The sequence below is a fragment of the Toxoplasma gondii genome, chromosome VIIa (genome assembly GCF_000006565.2).
Source record: "Toxoplasma gondii ME49 chromosome VIIa, whole genome shotgun sequence".
Taxonomy (NCBI): domain Eukaryota; phylum Apicomplexa; class Conoidasida; order Eucoccidiorida; family Sarcocystidae; genus Toxoplasma; species Toxoplasma gondii.
Genome location: NC_031474.1, coordinates 4403559 through 4424123, shown reverse-complemented (window position 1 = coordinate 4424123; position 20565 = coordinate 4403559). Strand labels below are relative to the sequence as shown.

The following is a 20565-nucleotide window of genomic DNA, read 5'->3' as shown; positions in this document are numbered from 1 at the left end:
CGTTCCAAGTTCCGGCTACGATATGCCTGATGCGGTAAAAACCCGTGTGCACTGGCGACTATGGGAAAGGACCTTGGGTCCCGAAAACAAAGACCTTCAAACTTAACCAGTTGTCCAATTCGCAGTGGAAGAAGCACATCAACAATTCTGTCTCGGAGGTGATTACTCCCAGAGGGTACCAGAAATCAGTGATCATCCTAGCATCTGAAGAGTAGTTTTCTCTCCATGTTAACATTCGAGCGCCACTATTCGTCCATAGATACGACAAGTGACCAAATGGGAACCTTCACGAAGATCGGTAGAGATTCCAGAAGACAGTGTCGACGCTTGTTGCCTACGAGGATGGGAAGGCGGAGACACTCCACGTATCCCTTTCGAAAAGCAAACGGTTGCGCTTTGTGCCCAGGAAGTGCGTCTGATCGTGGAGGCATAGCAGTGGGCATTGTCCGTGACTTTCTTACCCGTGCACACGCACAATTTCAGGAGTCCCCAGCGTTGGGTCTCGCGGCCAACGCACCCGGCAGAATTGCGGAATCTCTAGGCACTGTGCGTTTCTCGCCAGCTTTTCTTCGTCTCATCAGCGTCGCCCCACGGGGGTAGCTCCGGAATCGAACACACCGCGCCGCGCCAGAGGGGGATCTTTTTGCCTTGGTGTCCAGGAGTACGCCCTAGGAGTGTTACGTCCAAGACTTGCGTGAAACACGTTAAACCATCGTTTTTTTGTCGCTTCTGGGGACCACAGAAAGCGGGAAAAGACCGGGGAGAGAAGGCGGCACCTACGCGACGGCCTCGCAGCGGGAGTCTCTTCGTCGGATCCATCGGGATCAGAATGGAGAGAAACGATAGAGTGTCTTAGCTGCTTCCTCGTGCTTTCTACTTTTTGTTCTCTACCTTTCTTCGCCGTCGCGCTTCCCGTCTTCTTTTTCGCGTCTGCGGTCTAGACTGCCACGCTTGTCTGAGGCGCGAAACCAGCTCGCAGGGTGAGCTAGGCGCTCTGCCTATCCGCGAGAACCGTTCTTCTCCGTTCAGCGCAGCACTGTCTTCGCCGCGTCCCCCAGCCTTTTTCCGCTCGCTTTTTGTCCACTCCCGCATCTTCACTCGTCACTTTGTGCGCCCTACCTTTTCTGTGACTACCTGAAGGTGAGACGCTGTACCCCAGCTCTCCCCGTGGTTTGCGAGGTTCGAAGGAGCCCCTGTTGCGGGGAATTTCCCTTGAAACTGGCGGACGAGAAACCAGAGGGTTTCTTTGTCTCGCTTTTAGACGGCAGCTGCTTCTCGTTCCTTTTACCACATGTTTTCCTGACTTTTTGCCTCTCTGGAAGACTTCACCAGGCGCCCTAGGGGTGAGTTGCTCCCCAGGGCGTCACTGGACCGAGGGATCTTGTCCCCCTCGAGTCTCGCCTTTTCTACTTCATTTAGTTTTGGACACCAAAAAACTCCTGTGTCTGCCATGAGGTAGTTCGTGTGCCACCCAGGGGAACCTTGCAACCTCTGCCTTCGGAGTGTCTCGTTTGATGTCGAAGGCGGGTGAGTATCCGGAAACCTTTTTGTTTTAAGATTTGCTCGTTGCAGAAACCTGATTTCCCTGGTTGACCTCTGGCCTCCATAGCAGCTGCTCCACGGTTCACTGCTTCGCTCGGTAGCCCCTGCTGCCCGCATTTTTTTTCGTTTCTCGACTCTGCACATTTGCACCACTATCTCTGTCGATATACCGTCTTTCCAGAGTTTTTTCTTCGCCACCGATCCCCTTCCCGTTCGTCTGCGGCTCTCGGTTCCGTTGGTTCCCCTGTGTGTCTCTGTTTCCGTGTCTGCGTTGCCTTTTCGGCGACCTGTCTCAGCTTCGAGAGGGGCGGTTCTTTCGTCCCTGCCTGGGGGTTTCTGCGGACGAGACCCCCGCAACTTCTCAGGTGGAAATCGACGCGATGGACGACAAGGCGCCTCGGAAAGCAAGGCGAGGGATGCTCCCTCTAGCTGGTTACGCCTCATCTCCCGCTTTGAGCCACCTCCATTCGATCGAACACTCTTCTGCCGGCAGGACGGGCTGCTCATGGTTCACGCGCTGTCTCACTGCCTGGCGGGCGAAACGCCAAATGGTTTTTCTGGCTTGCTGCGCCGTCATTTCGTGTCTCTCTCCCCTGCGTCTGATGAGCGACCTCTCTCAGTTCCCGTGGTCTGTTTTGCAAGTGGCTGCGGCCCCTCTGGAAAGAGGTAAGGGCGTCACCTCGTGAATCAAAGAGTACCACGAAACCAAAAATCCGAATCCAATTGATATAACCTTGTTCAGAATGAAATATAAATAACTTTATACAAGAGAATAACGTTATCTTGTTTAAAAATGAATTTATTTACCATATTATTTAAACCTCCTATTAGTCTTACCGTTAATACCATTCAATCAGCATGTGTTAAGCACATCTCTTTTGAGTTCTTTCGGAGCCAGAATCAAACTCGTAATAATTTCCTGAACCGTTAAAACGTCTAAGGGAAAAATATATATGTATCAAACACTCAAAATGTTCGTATGAAAGGATGAACCGAATAGGGTTAGTCGGGACCTAAGATAAGAAATTTATTGTAATTGATGCGAAAAGTTAATGTTCTTGGACCATATTTATATAGTATACAAGTAGTGACCTAAATATACATTCTAGGTAATATAATAAATGATTTCTATTTCGAAGTAAAATTTTTGCTTGAAAAATGATACTGTGTATGTATAGATATGACCGTACTAAAACTGACACAAGTGAGTAAATACTATAACGTACTAAGAGGACGAAATTTTCGCCACATCCGCATACTTATTTTAGTGTGGCCTGGTAGGTTTCGAACCTACTTAAAAAACTTAGAAGGTTTTTGTCCGTGGGCGTGTGTATCTCGGAAAATGGCCTGAAGCTCTCTAACGTACATGTGCAATGCGCGACACGTCACCAACGCCAAGGGGAAAACGGCTAAGGCCGCGAAAAGCGGTGGATTTCCATGTCGCGTCGTACAGGCCCGCAGCTCGTTATTGAGAGACACTCACGAGTCCCCAACCGTAACTTCGTAGTCCCAATGACTTGCGATCGAACCAGCTTCCCAGCAAACATGAATACCGGTAGAATGTCAAAATCCAACACTTGTCGCCGTCGTAAGCAGTCCAGTGGTGTGGCGGCTGACAACGGATCTCGGTCTGTGCGATGGTTCCAGTCAAAAGCACGTTTCAAAAGAAGACAACCCAAGATATTTTTCGTCGCAAAGGGGCCAACGGGGTGTGAGGCGAGTACCCCAGATTCAGCGTGGACTATCGAATGAAACACTCTGATCCAACGCTAGTTTAAGTCTCCAACATTCCTTTTACCTCATCGGACACGCCACGTTGTTGTCGGAGCCAGCGGCCACGGGTTTACGTCTCGTCTGGCACTTGTGGAGTTGTTGCTGCGCTGGACGCGATATTTGTGTTCGTTTACCTTCATGTGTATACTTGTTCTCTCTACATCTTTATAAACATATTATATATATATGTACGTATTTTTATGTGTACATATTGAATGTGTGTTGATAAAATATATAGAGATTCGAAGTTTCACAATTCGGTGGTGTCAAGTTATCGTGCGAGAGACGTTCAGCCTCCGGGAAACTGTGATATATGCCTCGTCTGGTGTCGGTTGCTTTAGAGGAGTTTGACACAGTTCTGAACGCTCGTGTGTTTGTATCTTGGGCGGTTTTGCCGCGAACCACCATATTCGGTTCTCGCGCGTCATCTCCTTTTATTGAGTGTCTTGCCCGAAGAACTTCCAGAAAACACACTCACGTATCATCTCCTGTCTGGTGCATTCGCATCTGTTGTTAGCTACCATTTATCAGTTTTAAAATCAAGCCTCGTTCATGATTGCACTTCTTCCTTTTCGTGTCCTCTTTGTTGCAGAGGTGGCTGCGCCTGCGGCACGTGGCGGAGGCGCTTCGCAGGGCGCTTCCAAGGCGCATCCAGTGCTGCGGTTTTCGGAGGCGGATTTGCGACAAGTTGACGATGGCTTCGAACGCCACCAGAACCTGTACCCTACGTTTCTCCACGGTCGCTCGAAACAGAAGTCACTCGTGATTTACCGAACCATCTCGACGGCAGCCACGTCGGAGCCTTACATCGTCCAGAGAGACCTTTTAATTGACGGCTTTCTTCTGCAGCAGGCGATTTTGCAGGTAGGCGTCTTGCAGAACGGCGAACTGCTCGTGTGTGCCCGGAAGCGTCAGAAGGGGGAGGGCGTGGGCGAAGAGCGTGCGTTGCTGCAGGCTTCAGCAACCTGTTGCGACTTCTGTTTCGATTCACGTAACTCGCGGGAGAACTCTGCGCCTCTGGGTGCACTCTGTAGAGGGTCGTGTAGGTGAAACTCCTTGCTGTTAAGCTGGACATGTACAAGTATGGAGATCCGCTTCACTCTGGGCATAGCTTGGGCAGAGATACAACTTTGTTCAAAAACACTACGAAGACTACAGAAAAAGAGGAGACAAAAACCGAAAACGAACGCTGGGCTAGCGCGAGGGGTCACACTCCCACTCCCGAGGCTTGGACGTCTTCGCATGAAAGGGAAGCTGGAATGCACAAACGTCGGGTCGACGTGGTTTTCCCGATTCTTCAAGAGGCTCCTTTTTTCCTTTATTCAACGACGTTTTTAGGTTTTTCAGTGAGGTCTCCACCTCGCTTTCTTCCAAGTGTTGACTTTTCACAAAGGGGTCATCTGCTCGCGTTTTTCTCGTTCGTTCAGGGGGGTTCGTCCCCGCGTTTTCTTCTGGTCATTGACTTGGCGCCGATCAGTTCCTTCATCAAGGCGTCGTTAGGTCCGGCGGCAGTGGCGACTTTGCACAAGGAGCCGGGTTCGCCGCTGCTGGGTTTCGTCAACTCTGCCCATTGGCAGCGCCTGCGAAGTTTGTTCTTCGTACCGTCTCGGTGTGAAGGCGTGGTGCTGCTGAACGCGCCGGCGATCGTGCTGCAACTGCTCTCGGTCTTTGATCACTTTCTGTTCCACCCGAACCGGAACATGGGTACGGGGCGCGGGAACCCGTCTAGTGCTCATGCAATCGAGGCGGCGCTCGCGAGCAACAAGGGCGGTCGCTTTCTGCTCCAGGGATCGCTGGACACCTCCGCGCTCTGCGACTTCGTCGATCCCGCAGAAATTCCGGCGGAGTACGCGTACGCCTGCACGGCAGGTGCGGAGGAGGCGGAGAGCGGGAAGTCGAAGCTCGGTGAGGCTCCCGAAACACATGTCTTTTTCCAGTCGCTCTTCAGCCTCGCGAAGAGGCTCCACGGGAACCTTGAGAAAGCCAAGAGACGAAATCCGACGCTCTTCGACCTCTCCCTCAAAGCCTCCGCGGCAGGGATCAAAACTGCGTTGTCGTTCGGGCCGGCGCTCCTCGGCGACGACCCCTCCGAGTCGACCTCGTCTGCCGACAGCAAGGATGTGGCGAAGACGCGGGGCGCTCGCGAGAAGGAGCTCAAGCTGCCGCGCTCCAAGACCCGCGGAGTGTCTTCGAAGGCTCGCGCGCCCGCGCGCGGGGTACCCGCGGAGCCTAGCAGGGGTGAGACTTCCGCGCATGCCGGCGGTGCGAAGCGGCGCAAACGCTCCTCGCAGATTGGACCCGAGGCCTCAGAAGCGGAGGCCGCGTCAGGCCGCGACGGTGTCGCCGAACACGCTGCGCCGTCGGTCCCTGCGCAGGAGAGCGGGGACAGTGAAGAATTTGCGGTGCAGGTGGAGAGTCCGTTTTTCGCGCCCTCCGGCCCCGAGAGCGTGCCTGCGGAGGCCGCGTGGGGCGTCGACCCCACCAGAGGCGCGTGGGGTGAGGTGGAGCCGACCGCGCAGGTCGCGCTGACTCGCGGCTTCTTCGTCAACGAGGAAGAAGCTCAGGCCGTCGGATCCGCTTTCGATGATGTTGACTAAACACCGGTGGGGAAAAGGTGAAGACACGGAAAAAAGAAGAGAAATAATGAAGGAAAATGGGGAAAAAGGGTCAAACGAGAGGGTGAAAACAGGGAAGAACCCGCAAACACTACGAGCGACAGGGCGGGAAGAAGAGTGCAGCTTGCTTGGGTGAGTGGACAGGGAGAGAAACTCATACTTTGGTAAACGCTGAATAGTGACACGCAGGTTACTTGGCTTGTTCCACCGGACGGTTGCGAGGGAGAGAGGGAGTAGACACACAGAGAAGGGCGTAGGAAAACGATTTCGACAGTGTTCACTTCCAGTCCCCAACAGGGAGTCGCGGACGTGGCATGAGGCTAGCCACGACAAGACCGGTGGCCAAGGTCGTGGCAGCTTTGCCTTACTCATCTGGAGGCGTTCTTCATAAACCACCCGTTCCTCTGTTTCGCGTAGTGCGCGAGGAGCGGGGAGAGAAGGGAGAGCGAACGAAAGACGGCGGGAAAGTGGAGGAAGACAGATGAGAAACTGGGGGACGGCAGTGAACAGAAACCCTGCGAGACCCGGAAGGTCGAACGCGGAAGAAACTGGAAAATAGGATCAGGGATTCCGAGGAAGAATCAATGGCCATTCGCCGAAAGAAGTTGACGGAAACATCAAACCCTCATATGGTCGCAGGAAGAGAAAGGAAAAAGAGCGTTCGGGTGCAGCAGGACCGTTTCGAAGACCATGCGTAGCGGAGAAAGCCAGTGTCAAGTGTCGACGTCTTTGTCGACATCTTCATTTGTTTCGAGCTACGTCGAGGCTGTGCGTGCTTTTCGTCTTGCCCCAATGCCGTCATTGTTTTCGTTTTTGAGAATGCGATGTGAAGACGCCTCTCTGCGCAAGATTAGGGGCCTCTAGTGAGTCTGCCGTCTGCCTCCAGACTTTGCTCTGCGTGCCGCTGCGAGTTCGTCGGGAAAACCTTGCTCGCTTCCACGCTGCCAGTTAGGCACACCTTTGCTGTGATTCGAGAAGGGGACGTGCATGCGTGCATCGGGTGCAAGCGGCTTGTCTCTCATTCTCCCTGAGGTTGCTCTGCGTACGAACGTGACGAGGCAGGTTTTTTCTATGGAGCAACTCGAGAAAGAACTCGTTCTAGAACGAGCTCGCGCTGCATTTCCCGTGTGCGTACGGCGCGGGACCCAGCGAGTCAAAAACCTGCAGTGTGTCGGCAGGTTAGCAGGGTTTAAAATAGCAAGATAACTCCTCGTCCGTTTCGGTTCAGGTCGTCTCCCGCTCATTTTTGGAGCGCGGGCTCGGCGTGGTCGTGCGTGCGCTCCATGGTTGCCGCGGGGTGTTGGCTCCGCCGTTAACAAAAGAGAATTTTTGGATGGGGAGCCGCTCCAGAAAATGCGTTCTGGAGACTTTAGATCTCTAGTGGTTTCGCTTTCCAAACGGGATGTAGACTCAAGGACAGTGGTCTTTGGGTGGACCTTTGCATCAGCAAGCTTCGCGCCACAGTGTGCTCGGACGGCAGTCTGTCTGCTTAGGCGCCTTCGGTCCCGCCAAACTCGCATGCGCCCGTTTTGGCACATGTCGGTTTGGGAACATGTCCATGCTGGCATGTGCGCACTTTGGGATATGTTCGTTTTGGGATATTTCCGTGTGGGCGACATATTCATTTTGGGATATGTCGGTTTAGTTGGGCGCCGTTGCGGTGTCTTTGCCAGGCGCTGCTTCTTGTGCTGTCTGACAGAGACTCGTTTCCATGTGTTGCACGCTCGCCTGTTGTTTCTACAGCTGAAGGTGATTTCGTCGTTGGCGCGGTACCGTTCCTGTTGTCTTTCCTGGACGGCTGCGTGTGGACAGAGAGCTGTGAAACCATTTGTTGGTCGTGCGTCGAGCCGGCGCACTCTATTTCGTGTTGTGCACAGCTGATGCTTTGTGTTTCGAGTTGTCCATTTCTTAGGCGTCCGCCAGCCGGCGACGAAGCACACAACTTGGTCCTTTATTCGCTCTGTTGCACATCTTTTTCAATTGTTCTGTCTTCTGGGCCCCGGGTCTTCTCCGCGACCCGCAACAGTTCCTTTGTGTTGGGTCAAAATCGCTGGAGCCGAGTGCGCAAATAAAACACTGAGATGCTGTGGAGCTCTGCCTGCTTTCTCGACGCGCAACTCGCGGCAGTCCTTCTCCTGAACGCTTAGGAAACCAAACACAAAATGTCATCGGTTCCCCCACTTTTATATCTACACTCACTTAGCCCACGAAACTTGTGACAGCAGTTGAAATGCCTACGCGCGCGAGATGGCACGCTGTTGACAGCAGGCGTTTCTGCCGTCAAGGCGTGTCAAAAATGTATTCAAATCATGTCACATGTGGATCAGCTACGCCTTGAAGAAAAAGCTGCTGATCGAAGTCTCGCCATACGCTGCCCGTACTGACGCACATCTTTGGGACCAATGATGCGACCGGTGCTTCCGCCTTCCAAGTGAGACCGAGACTTTGCGAACCAAAACGACTCCTGGTGATGAAGATAAGAGACCGCGTTAGCTCTTTGAGTAACAGGCGTGAAAAGCGTTCCGCCAGTTTACTAATGTGCCAGGCCAACAAGAATCCACTCCGGACCATTCGTTGGCTATCTGCACCACGAGGAGCTGGAGCAGAACATCAAGCTCTTTACCCACAGGCAGTTTGGATGGATTTACTTTAAATGCCGCTTAACGTGCGAGGAGATGCCATTCAAGTGAAGCCCGTTGGACCGTCTTGAGGTCTCTGTTGGGGAGTCAAAAGACCCCGTGATGTTCGATTTGGTGTCGGCGTCGAGGGGCGACAGCGTCAGCAGCGTCCCCGCGGCTTGAGAAGTAGAACCAGTGGGACACCGCGTATTGTTGTAACAATGGTGATCATGGTAATGTCATGATTTCTTTTGATTTCGTTGTTGCGAGGGAAGCGACACGGCATGTTTTCTCTGTTTGTGAGGGATACACATTTTCGTGGCAGCAACAACGCTTTCACCTCAGATGTACCGACGTATAGCAAAATGGGAATGGAACTGCCCTCCTGACAACTTGCTTGAAGTTCTCTAATTCAGAATCGTTGAAAAACGCTCAAGAAGTAGCAGAGCTCTTGGCGTGTGGAAAACGTTGATAACATACCCAGTTACGTACTCATCTGAGTGAATGCACCGGCGGGTATTCATATGAGGCTGGGTGACAAGTGGGATGCAAATTTTCCTTTCGATCTTAGGCAGTTCCTTAGTACGTTTCACTTTGTAAGAGCAGCAAGCGCTAAAATTAAATCCCTCGTTTGCCTTTTGAGAATGGTTCCATCTCACAACACAACGTTATTATGCCAAGAATGATCTGATGTCTTCAGATTCCATCAAATAAAGTGTGAATGTTTGTATAGTCACTTGGCGCTGGTGATCGGAGAACGGTGTTATGTGGCTATAATACCGGGGGGTTTTCCTTTGCGAATTTTGTTTCGTGTGACAATCGTAGGTGGAGGCAGGTGGCCCTCATCCCACAGCCTCTTGCACGTCATTTCCCCCGTCTTTCTTGTCGGGGAAAAGCATTTTCTCCACTAATGTTGTGACGGCATCATAGCATTCCACGTTTAAGCGAGACTTCGTTCCGAACGGAAGCCTGAACGCACACCCACAGAAGCGGAATCGGATGATAGTTTAAAGTTTTGCATGCGAAAAAGCTTAACTCGAAAGCTTTCCAGACTAGGAATCCGAAGGAAAAAGCCAAGAAGAATATCCACGTGTCCACTCGAGCAGGCCACAACCACCAACTGACCCTACCTAAGACTTCGTCTATTAGACAGAGTACGAAATATGTCCTGGATCGACTTTTGAATCCTTGACTGCGCGGCTATTTGAGAAGAGAAAATGACACCCCGGGAACCGGTGTTCATGGCAGACGCTCAGGCATATATTTCATGTATAGAGGTGCCTACATTCATCCGTGCTGACACATTCACTATCCTACGTACTACGGCGTGTGAGTCTATTCGATTGGAGTTACACGGTTCTGGACCGCATATCATTTGCACAGGGACAGTACCTCCCTATCATGTGATCATTACAATGGGTAAAGACATCAGAACCTGACCTAGCAAGAGACATTCCGTTATTTCCCGCCTACTTGATTTTGAGGGCCTCGCAGGCATCGAGAATGTATTGGACGGAGCAGTTGAATTCCTCGGCGATCTGTTCGACCGTGTCGAGGGGATACCTTGAGAAAGAAACAAGAGGAAACAAGCGAAGCTTGTCAACATTTGGATTAGAAGCAGGCGGCAAAAACGCGTGTGCGACTTGTTTCGGTTCCACCATCTAGGATTTTTCTGGCTCTGAAGGGACGTGAACAAGACCCTTGTGCACAGACAGACCCGCGGCAGTCCAGTCGCAACCTCTAAGTCCAGGCAACGCCTGAAATATATTGAAACAGGTGTATCTGAAAGTACGATTTCATTCTTTCATCGATCGATTTTCCGTCTTCCCATACGATTTTGCCCACGACGTGATTCTCACCCCATCACCTACGCCGGCAGGTGACAAACACCTGTGAGACCACACACTGCATGATTCTTCTCTCTCTTTTCTGCTTCTCCTCCCTGTTCCTCTTCTTTTTTTCTTCTGCCCCTTTCGCTTTTTTCTTCCCCGTCCCGAATGCTTGCTCACATATTATGGACTTGTGCAGGGTCTTGAACCTGGAGATATTCGACAAGATTCCACACGGCTGCTGGATCGGTCAACTCTTTGAGAGGCACGTCGACAGGGACCGGCGGCTGGACGCCCTGGCGACAGAGAAAGTCGCCAATGAAATCCTCTGGCACTGAGAACGCCTCGGCTAGGCTCTGAGGAAAAGACACGGGGCAGACGAAAGCAAGAAGTTCTACTGTGCCAGCAGAGCATAGCGAAGATAGTCACGACTGCAGAAATAGAACCGCGAAACATTCGATGTGAGGTACGACAAAAGGAGGTGCGGTATTCAGCAGCATAGGTAGTGGGGTGGAATTACTTTCAACACCGCATCCGGAGGTGGCAACTACCATGCAGAGACGACATAATCGTTGCGACCAACGCTTTCGCGGATTACGTCGGTCTCGTAAACCAGCAGGGGGTCTCCTCGACGACAAACCCGCGACTGCAGGCATCCGGGAGTGAAGTTGTGTTCGATACAGAAAGAGAGGGTGAATGCGAATGCCGAAAACAAGATGCAGCGTACACCAGTTGTGTCTGCCTGGTTGCGAGAACACTCCGTTTTCCATGAAGTCTACTTGGAGGAAGACGTCTGGAGGTACCACCGGAGAGGTACATGCTTTACAGTCCCAGCATCAGCGTCTCAACTGTAAAAGAGGCGACTACTATCCACATTCTTGCCAGGTGTGAAGGTGACTCACCCAGTGCCTAGACAGATGGGCCAGGCGGACACCTCCGGCAGACGAGAACGACCACTTACCTGAACTGTTTCTGTAACGACGCCGTTTGGATTGCCTTCAAGGTACTTGCGCTTCCGTTCCTCCACGGTGAGGTGCTGCAGAGGGCGCTCATGCATGCACAACACTCCATGTTACAGTCGCTTGACACAACTCACTGCTGGGGGAGGGCAAACAGTCGGATGGTGGTGCAGTAAAATTGGTGGACTTGAAACTCTACGACGAGGCTAGTGGAGAGGACTCAACATCCGAAAGCACATCCAGCTCGTCGCGCCAGATGCGAGACGAGGGGAGAGTGGTGACAGCCGAAGCTGGAGGGACAGATGTCGAAAGGTCGCGAAGCTGAAACACGCGGTTGTGACTCTCCAGAAGGATGATATTAGAAGTTGAAGGCGACACACGGCCGAGGGCCGAAGACAAGGAAAAAACCAAGCAAAAAGCAGCAAGAAGCAAAATCACAAATCCGAAGTCCCACTCGTGATCTGTACTCCCCAGAAAAAGAAGCTTCCAGACTCGCAGTACGGTCGTACTGATCACACGCGCATCCGAGCAGTCGCTTGCTCTCGCAGCTGTCAATACGAGTGACACCGGAAACCGAGCTGGTGTCCGCTGAGAGAATGTCGATAGTCGAGCAGTGAAGTGGAGTTTGACGCAAAAGACAAGGACACCCACAAAACGCCAGGAAGCGAGCGGATGCAGGGCACTCATCCAGCGACCGCGAAGCGGAAATCGACTTCGCTTTCGAAGCTGAACGAAAATCGCCTGCCAGGGAAGCGGTCGCGAGAGAAGACAGGAAACCCTGCATGCAGTCCAGAGACGCACAAAAAGACTTACGTCCCATTCGTTCTCTGCATGTTTCACAGGCTCGTCGACAACAATGCTGTCATCGTCACGAGGCTGGAAAGTCTTCGGCACGGTCTCCGCCATGAGGTCACCTGCCAAACAGTGGAAAGAGTCAGGACAACGAGTCTCGTTTCTCAAACGCGCGAACGGAAGACTGTGAGAGAAAGAGAACATGCAGCAAGCGAGAACAGCGAGAAAGAGAGAGAACAGAAAAGAAGGGAATTAACACAAAAACCCAGTGAGAAAATAGGACAAAGCCGACATTCGTCGAACACAGTCTCTTCTGGTGTAACACGAAGACTGGATATACGCCTTGACTACGAGAGAACCCGAAGCAGAACAAGAAAGAAATCCACTTCGTGTAAAACACAAACGAGAGAAGGCAAAAAAGACTCTACCTACTTTGTGAGTGCATGAAGGACCTCTACTGCCTTCGACTCTCTTTGGAGAGCGACGGGCATGAACGTCTGTTTACAGTCGTGCCAAGCTTTTTAAATTCTCCTTGTAAACATCTGCGTCTCGGCACTTCACTTTATCAGCACAACAACGGACGCACGCATACACAGGAATCCTCTTGACAAAATCCGTAGGCACATGTACACACATACTTATAGGCGTAAACATGAAAATCTACTCTTCTTTAGACACATCTTCATCTATATACATATACATCTATATTCATGAATACGAACATATCAATTCGTACGTATGATCATTTAATACCCCATGAAAACCCGGTCACCTATAACTGCTCCGTATATACACGCACGCATATATATATATATATATATACATATAAATATAAATATAGAAATATATGCACACATATATGTATATATTTATACATGCATTTATAAATACACACAAATATATATATATATATATATATATACGTGTAACTATGAACATATGTATTCGTTTTAAGTGTTTCTGTTTGAAACAAATTAGTGAGGATGCGGGGCTGTTTGTATAGCGAGTGTCACAACGCGACGTACGCATTTGTTGTTGGAACAGTTCTTGTTTTTCTTCATCTGTCAGTTCGCGCTCCTCCTCCTGCATTTCTTTCTCGACCTGCGCCACATCTGCTGCGGACACTCGCTGGTCGCTCAAGGCTGCGTCGAGATGGAAGTAGGAAACCTATCACGAACGCAGAAAGAAACAAAATCCAAGGGAGACGCCATATAAAGCTGTGCAAACCGATAAGAAGGGAACTCTTCACCCTCTCCGTAGGAAGGGGCAGGACGAGACTCCGGAGGAACAGAAGAACTGCGTTGAACGTATGTAACGTTAATAGGTGGACAGTGTTCACAGTGTCGAGGTTCCGGCCCGGTTGTCCTCAGCAAAAGCAGGCCTCGACGAGCAAACGCTTATGAGAGAGAAGACACACTGGAACTGGAGAAAGGACAAGAATGAAGTGAGAGCGAAGGAGAACCGGAGAAAGGGAACGAACAGAACAGACAGGATCGAAAGGAAAAAGCAGAAGAGAAGAGAAAAAGAGAGGAGGAAGAGAAAACCGAGGAAGGAGAGAGAGGAGACTAGAACGAGTTGGATAGAACGGAGAGAAATGATAGACAGATCAGCATAGAGAGAGAACGACGAGACAGCGGGAAGGCCCCAAAGTGACACGTGAAACGCTCTGCCAAGCATTTCCGACGGAGGTGAGCTCGTGCAGAGTTGGTCATAAAAACTCCTCGGCAAGATCACGTTTCCCACATGCAGATGTGACAAAGAGAGATGCAGGCTCATCGGTTTGCTGGAATTCAAAGGTTTAAAAAACGCGCGAATGATCTGTTCGCAGATGCACCTCCAAAAACCTTGTCATCACGCGAGAGCAACCCGCGCGAGAAAAGACCACGGGGAAAACACTCCCGCGCAGAAGTCCCGCGACATAGCGGAGAAATGGCGAGCGGCAAAAAGCGGCAACCACACGGCGCCGCGACACCCAAGACGCAGAACGGCAAACGCCTTTCTAAAAAATAAAAGGCACCTGTTTCCTTACAGGATCCTCCGCAGCGTTGCACAGCTCCGTGCGCGCAATCCACCGGCGAACGATTTGCGCAGGGTCTGCAGGATTTTCGATGGGTCTCGAGATTTCTTCGAGCTGCGGAGAACGAAAACCAAAAAAGCATGCAGACCTCGATTCAGGCTCGCCTGCGTGTACAGCCAAGTGAAAAGTACCTCCGACCCCCGAACCACGAAGTCAAACACCACCACGTTCTCTACGAAGGGGAGGAGGCTTCTGAACGCTCTGTGCGTCTCCGTAGAGGCCCTCGGGAGATAAACGCTTCTGCCTCGTGTTTCAGGTTTGCGCTCCCGACTTTGCTGGCTGTCTCCTCAGCGGCTAGCGAGGCCTTGACCGCAGCGACGACTTGGTCTTTGTTCCACTATTTCGACACACCATCCAGTCGGTTCTGTCTCCACATCTGTCAATGAACTGCGCTCTGGCACGCAGAGAACTGTGCTGCAGCGACATACGCTCTTCCAGTGGTCTTTTCTGCACGAAGTCCGACATGAACCCTGCTATCCCGACACACACTTGGATACGAGAGACACAGACCTCAAGACCTGGACAAAGCGCCCCACTCGCAGCCTCGGTGCCCCAGCAAACGTTCTCTTCGCCTGCGCCGCCGTTGCCTCCTCGGTGGCGACGGATCCAGAAACACTCCTTCCAGACCTTTTTCGCGTAGCACTCAGGCGAGGAACGTGACCGTCAACTAGGGCACTGAATGCGTGTATTTGCATTTTAGGACCGCGGGTCCAGCGGTACATGCGATGGAACGCTTAGAAATGGCTCCAGGCTACTCAAGCAAAGACCTTCACAGGAAGACTGCTCTGGAAGAACTCTTACTGCATCTTGGTAGGTTTGCGCAGCGCGCTGAGAGTCTTCGATGAACGACCGTGTGAGAGGACTCTCGGGCAAATCCTCTTGCGTGCCTTCCTCGAAGCTGCGAGGCCCGTCCCGGACGGCCTGCTTCAGGCTGTGCAAAACCAGATAACGCTGCATGCACAGATGACCTAGCCACGCCTTTGGCGCGGTCACTCTATGCTTCCGAACTTGCACATGCATCTGCTATCTGGGTGCGTAGGCTGCGTCTCAGTTCAACTTGCACTTCATTGACAAGTGGAGGCCATCCTAATCATCACACAATCTCCCAGTTTCGTTTCTTTTCCCCTCTGCTTCAAAGTGCAGAGAAACTCGGAAAATGGAATCATCTATAACTCAAAGGACAATAAAAGAACAACTATTCCCTTTGTGGTGGCGGACGACTTGGGATTAGAAACTCTAGACGTTCAGTGTGAATACAGTAAAGTTAACAAGAGGTTTATATTGAAGAAACAAGACCTTCCTCAAATACGCGCGGCCACACAGCAGAAATGGAAACTGCCAAAAAGCCAATGGTGCGGACGTTCTCGAGAGACTCCCCTCCCTCCAGTGGGAGGATCGAAACCTACTTATATCTGTAAGCGTTTTAACTTAAGTAGCTTTACACATCTATTCACATGCATGTTTGCTGACCCACGTACAACTGTATGATTTTGTATATATATTTATATATATCTGTATCAACCGAGGTAGGCTTTTTTTTATCAGATGCATGCTGACCGGCACATGAGCGTATATATATATATATATATATATACGCATGAACGTCTGCAAGCATTCGTGACATAAATTGTAGTTGTTTTCTCTTACACAAGATCCCCAGGAGACGCATGCAAGAAGGAGTCCCCGAGTCCTACAAACCGCCCGACCCACTCAGAGAGGTTGCACGCACATGCAACAGTTCAACGCCATACTGTTTTGCGACGGAACTCATCTGACTCACAAACCACGATGACCTTTGTGGGACTTCCTTTGTACCGATATCTGTTTATCAGGGATACGAAACACGGCAGCGAGAGAGGTTCCCTGCCTCTGGTGAAGAAATGGCATGTGAAGGGCAGAGATCAGAGACAGATCGTCTCAGCAACTACAGAAAGACATAACATTGTTTTCTTAATTGATTTTTCTCTCGATATCATTGCAGGTGTCCCCGCGGATCTGGGCCCTGAATTCGTGAGCGTGATCACTGTACTTCTAGTGTGCATATTTACACAATTTAAATCGACAGAAGCACAGCCGCAGACAAGCCGCAGAACGCGCTTCTCTTCAGGCTCCAAGGTGTTTGATTTGTCAACTGTGTAATGTAGACACATGTGGAGAAGTCCATGTTGCGACAGAGGACAAGTGCTCTGAACACCGGCTATCCAACATCTACTCTCATCGCAAATTCGGGAGAGCTTCTCCTGCTCGAGAGATCACATCGACTCTGAAAGGTTTCTCAGGATAGCTCAGCCTCACCGAAGGCGAACCGTCTCCACCGGCCCTGCAGTCCGGTAGCCACGCAGTCGCAATTCGTTTTTCATCTCAAAGAGGTCCATTCTGTGGAGACAAACGGAGACAAAGGAGAACGAGAGAGCGAGGCGTTCTCATGAAAGGGCGAAGACAACAGTCGGCGCCGACGCCGTTGGTATCTCCTTTTCGGAATACAGGTCCTTCAGCTATTCCACCTTTTCCTGACCCTTGCAGCTGACTTCACTGCCACTTCAAAGAGCTCCACACCTCAGAGTAAAGCGATTGCAGGTGACCAACGGACCGAAAAACTTCTTTTCTTCTCCTTCCGAAAACCGGGAAGCTTTCGTGGACCCTCAGCTCCTCTTGACCAGAAAGACGAGAGGCGAGAAACAATTAAACGAAAGACTGTCTTGTGTTGCTGAGCTAGCCTCTGTTTACTCCCGTGCACACAATCGCCAGGAGGCCTGTTTAGGCAGGACGGAGCAACAGGGAGAAAAAGATGGAAAGATCGGGATGATTCCTTCGGGGAAATTCTGGTTCCAAAAACAGGTCTTAAACTTGGAAAAATGCACTATTTTAAATTCTTGGCGTTACACTTTACACTCAGAAGTCTCTAGAAAAAGGCACATCAAAACCCCCGTTGCAGGCTGGGTGTGCTGTGCCTTGCGTCAGGTGACCCCGACGAGAAACACATAATGGCCATGTTCACAATCACGCGACCCTGTGACTTTATGTCTCCTTTTGACGATACAAAGTTTGATTTCCGAAAGAGAACCAGGAGGTGACAGAGAAAAAACTCGAGTGACGTACCGATCAACTTCTTCATCTGTGAAATGCGGGTGTTCCTCTGCATTCTCACGCTCCTCTTGCTTTCTCTCTCTCTCTTCGATCTCCGCTTGGACCTCCTCTGCACAGGACGAAACTGAAACACCTGTCATTATTGAGAAAAAATGCAGATGTTCCCATAAAGGAGGTTTTCATGAGGAAACGCGTACACTCGCTGTGCCAAGGAGCTCTGACCTTTGCCCCACACAGCATCTTGTACGGGCGCTATCAAACGCGTCATCAAACACGACGATCTGCAGGCATTCATCTGCTCCCCACACACAGCCCTCCACACAGAAATAAATGAAATATCTCTCTAAATGGATGCAAACGCATGGGCATATATAGACAGACACATAGACCCGTGGAAGCGCACTGCCCATCCGGGGAACACACATATACATACACACACATGTAGGTACATATATATATATATATATATATATATATATAGGTATACATGTTTCTGTATGTATTTACGGTGAGGAGACTGGGAAGACGTTATTTGCTTTAAGTTTTAAGAGAATTTGTAGCTATCTCATACCCACGAGTGGCTGGATTCGCTGTTCTCCTTCCTGTATGGCGCTGTCGATTTCTTCGTCGCTCATCCACTTCCCTCGAACCCAAGCGCCGCCCTCAGCTTCCTGAATGTCGAGAGGAGTGAGGTCTTCCGGGAAGGCTTTTTCTTCTTTCGCAGTGGTATCTGTCTGCAGCGTCGCTGTCCCGTCAGAGTCATCGTTCCTTCCCCTGTTCGTATCTCTTCCTCTCTCTGTCAGGCGACCTCCGCTCTCGCGAGACTTTCTCTCAGTGTGCAGACGCAGAAGCGCGTCGCCTGGCAGAGCATGCGGAAGCTGCAGAAGAAGGGAACTCGCAGGATCGAGAGCAACGAGATTTCCAAACGGCTCTTCCGGCTTCGGGCGATCTGGATCGTACGTCCCGTCTGGAGTCACCTGCGAAACGACAAAGAAAAGGAGAATGGACGGAGCCCTGAAGAAGAGAAACAGCAACTAGGGAATGAACAGACACCTCGAAATCGACTCAAAACGCGCTCACAAGTTTCAAATGACGAACCCTGCAAGCGCGCAGGTGGTCAACACAGACAGAAATCTTCATATCAACATATACTTTTCAGTATAGTTGTATATATTTATGAATTTGCCTTACGGACAAATATTCACATATGCATATATATATATATATATATCTGTGTATTTATTATATTGACGAGTATCTGTTGAATTTGTTTTTACCGAAAACCAGATGCGCATGCAGAGGCGGATCGGCTAGACATTTAGCGAGATTTTTATACGGCAAGGAGATACCTACAAAGAGAGGAGGTTTGGGGGGACCTTCCACTGTGTGTTTGACGTCCTTCCACGAGACTGTTGGAAGTTCTCCTGGAGGCAGAGAAACAACTTTTTCCTCGCCTGTTTGTGCAAAGTGTTTTCTGCTTCGTCCTTCTTCTGAGGCATGCTCCGGAGCAGAAAACTGCGAAGATGAAAACTGTGAAGACGAGGAAGAAAACACTGCAGGTGGAGAGGAGACTGCAGGTGGAGAGGAGACTGCAGGTGGTGAGGGTGGCTGCGGAGAAGAGAACAGAGAATAAGAGAGAATGGAAGGAGCAGGGAACTGCGAATATGTCCCCTTCGTTCCACACTGGACGAAAGAGGTCAGGAGAGACAGAGAAGTCTGCGATTTCTCATCGGAGAGAGAGAACCTTCGTTGGGAAGGAAAGGAAAGAAACGAGGAAGAAGTCTCGTGTCTACGAGACAGCTTTCCCTCTCTTCTGTGCGCTGTGCAGGCAGTTTCGTGAGACCGAGAGACGCTCCCAAAAGCCTGAGAGTCGTCGCGAAAGAAAGGCACTTGGTGGCGTGCATGCGCAGAAACAGAAGAAGAAAGAAAGGAGACGGCCCGCAGAGAAGGAGGAGAACGAGGAGACAGAGAGAACAAGGGAGGGCGAGAAGAAGAGAGCAAGGAAGAGCTAGAGGAATGTGACAGGGGAAATGAAGATTTCGAAGGACGACGCGGAAGTAGTACCTGCAATTGGCTTTCCTGACTCAGAGGGAGAAAAACGTAACCTGGAGAGAAGAGCAAGGCAGGAGAGGAATCGAGAATCGCATGAGAGGGCGCATTGGGAGACCGGAAAGAAGAAGACTTGCGCGCGGAAGTTTCGGCGAAGAGAGAAAAAGACGACGAAGCGTTCCCGTAGACACCCGGAGACGAAGCAACGAGAGGAGAGGCAGAGAAAGGAGACGCAGAAGAAGATGGCGAGAAGAGGGAAGGCAGTAGGGGAGAGGGAGAGAAAACATTGGAAGAAGAGAGGAGACACGTTGGAGCGGTGGAGGCCGGCGAACCGCAGGGCTGTGGCACAGCCGCTGTTTCTCTGAGGCAGAGAGATCGAGAGGAACTGACAAAAGAAAAGAGGAAGAGGGCGAGAGGGACGCACAAAGGTCGGAGGACGAGTGTTCTCGCCCCCAAAGCAAGAGGAAACATGGCTCGGAGCGGAAGTCGCAATCGACCATCGGTTTTAGATGGTATTTTACTTTAGCTCCACAGACGGTGGGCGCGGAAATACCCTGAAGGCACGATGTGAAGTGGCGCTACGAACCGCCTGCCTGTCACTGACTCGTCTGTGTGTGAGTGCTCCATTAACCAATACGACAGAGGTCACAGATTCAACAGAGGACGCTCAGTTCCGCTCCGCGAAATGCACAGGAGACTAGCCGTGCTCTCCACGGCTGTCCTGTCGCGAATCTAGGGAATGAACCGCTCAAAAAGGCAAGGAAAGATGCCTTCTGGCGGCTCGTACACGAGGGCGAGACGGCAGCAAGAAAAGATGTCGTGGGTTCTCTCTTGGAGAGTCCTTTTCGAGAAACGCCGAAGCAACGGTCCAAACGCGTGGAAGGCGACAAGCAGCAGACACGCACACCGCTTGTCTCCGGCGCATGCAGCCCCGAGAAAAGCCACAGGTGCGAGGGCAGTGTGGATTTCTTCCCCCGGAGAAAAAAGGGACGGTGGACGAGAACCAGGAGACGGACTTCACGTTTTTGACCTAAATTCGAAAAGACGTTTTTTCCGAGACACATCAAAGTTTTTACGCGAGGTAGAGCTCCAGGCGCCTTCACGCTCCATGGCTAGATGCTGCTTCTTTTCCCGGTCGGACCCCTGCTGGAAAATGAAGGCGCAACTAAGGCGACTGTTCCTCGCGGGTTGTGTTGGGGGGAAAATGGGGAGCAGAAGAACGAG

At 51.1% G+C, this 20565-nt stretch overlaps 3 protein-coding genes across 3 annotated transcripts; 1 reads left to right on the top strand and 2 right to left on the bottom strand.

Moving 5' to 3' along the window:
- Positions 1–639: 639 nt before the first annotated feature.
- On the top strand, positions 640–8477 carry TGME49_282170 (hypothetical protein). The gene is made up of 3 exons (XM_018781892.1): positions 640–2208; positions 3908–4179; positions 4743–8477. The coding sequence occupies exons 1-3, from the start codon at positions 1923–1925 to the stop codon at positions 5910–5912; spliced, it is 1728 nt and encodes a 575-aa protein (XP_018637470.1). The 5' UTR covers positions 640–1922; the 3' UTR covers positions 5913–8477.
- On the bottom strand, positions 6337–8477 carry TGME49_282160 (hypothetical protein). Its single transcript, XM_002371381.2, has one exon. The coding sequence runs from the start codon at positions 7553–7555 to the stop codon at positions 6791–6793; it is 765 nt and encodes a 254-aa protein (XP_002371422.1). The 5' UTR covers positions 7556–8477; the 3' UTR covers positions 6337–6790.
- A 94-nt stretch (positions 8478–8571) lies between these two features.
- Positions 8572–20144, bottom strand: TGME49_282150 (hypothetical protein). The gene is made up of 12 exons (XM_018781891.1): positions 18646–20144; positions 17864–18269; positions 17305–17401; positions 16501–16581; positions 15007–15136; positions 14158–14259; positions 13154–13295; positions 12150–12250; positions 11339–11413; positions 10558–10733; positions 10022–10111; positions 8572–9517 (listed from the first exon to the last, which is right to left on the bottom strand). Exons 1-12 carry the CDS (start codon positions 19810–19812, stop codon positions 9391–9393), a joined length of 2694 nt encoding a protein of 897 aa, XP_018637469.1. The 5' UTR covers positions 19813–20144; the 3' UTR covers positions 8572–9390.
- Positions 20145–20565: the final 421 nt, after the last annotated feature.

Coding starts and splice junctions, on each gene's coding strand:
- TGME49_282170 (XM_018781892.1), top strand. CDS start 1,923: ATGGACGACAAGGCGCCTCGGAAAGCAAGGCGAGGGATGCTCCCTCTA. Junction 2,209..3,907: donor TGCGGCCCCTCTGGAAAGAG/GTAAGGGCGTCA, acceptor TCTTTGTTGCAG/AGGTGGCTGCGCCTGCGGCA. Junction 4,180..4,742: donor TGCAGCAGGCGATTTTGCAG/GTAGGCGTCTTG, acceptor TCGTTCGTTCAG/GGGGGTTCGTCCCCGCGTTT.
- TGME49_282160 (XM_002371381.2), bottom strand. CDS start 7,555: ATGAATATGTCGCCCACACGGAAATATCCCAAAACGAACATATCCCAA.
- TGME49_282150 (XM_018781891.1), bottom strand. CDS start 19,812: ATGTTTCCTCTTGCTTTGGGGGCGAGAACACTCGTCCTCCGACCTTTG. Junction 18,270..18,645: donor CCCCCAAACCTCCTCTCTTT/GTAGGTATCTCC, acceptor GTCGTTTCGCAG/GTGACTCCAGACGGGACGTA. Junction 16,582..17,304: donor ACAGATGAAGAAGTTGATCG/GTACGTCACTCG, acceptor TTGTCTCCACAG/AATGGACCTCTTTGAGATGA.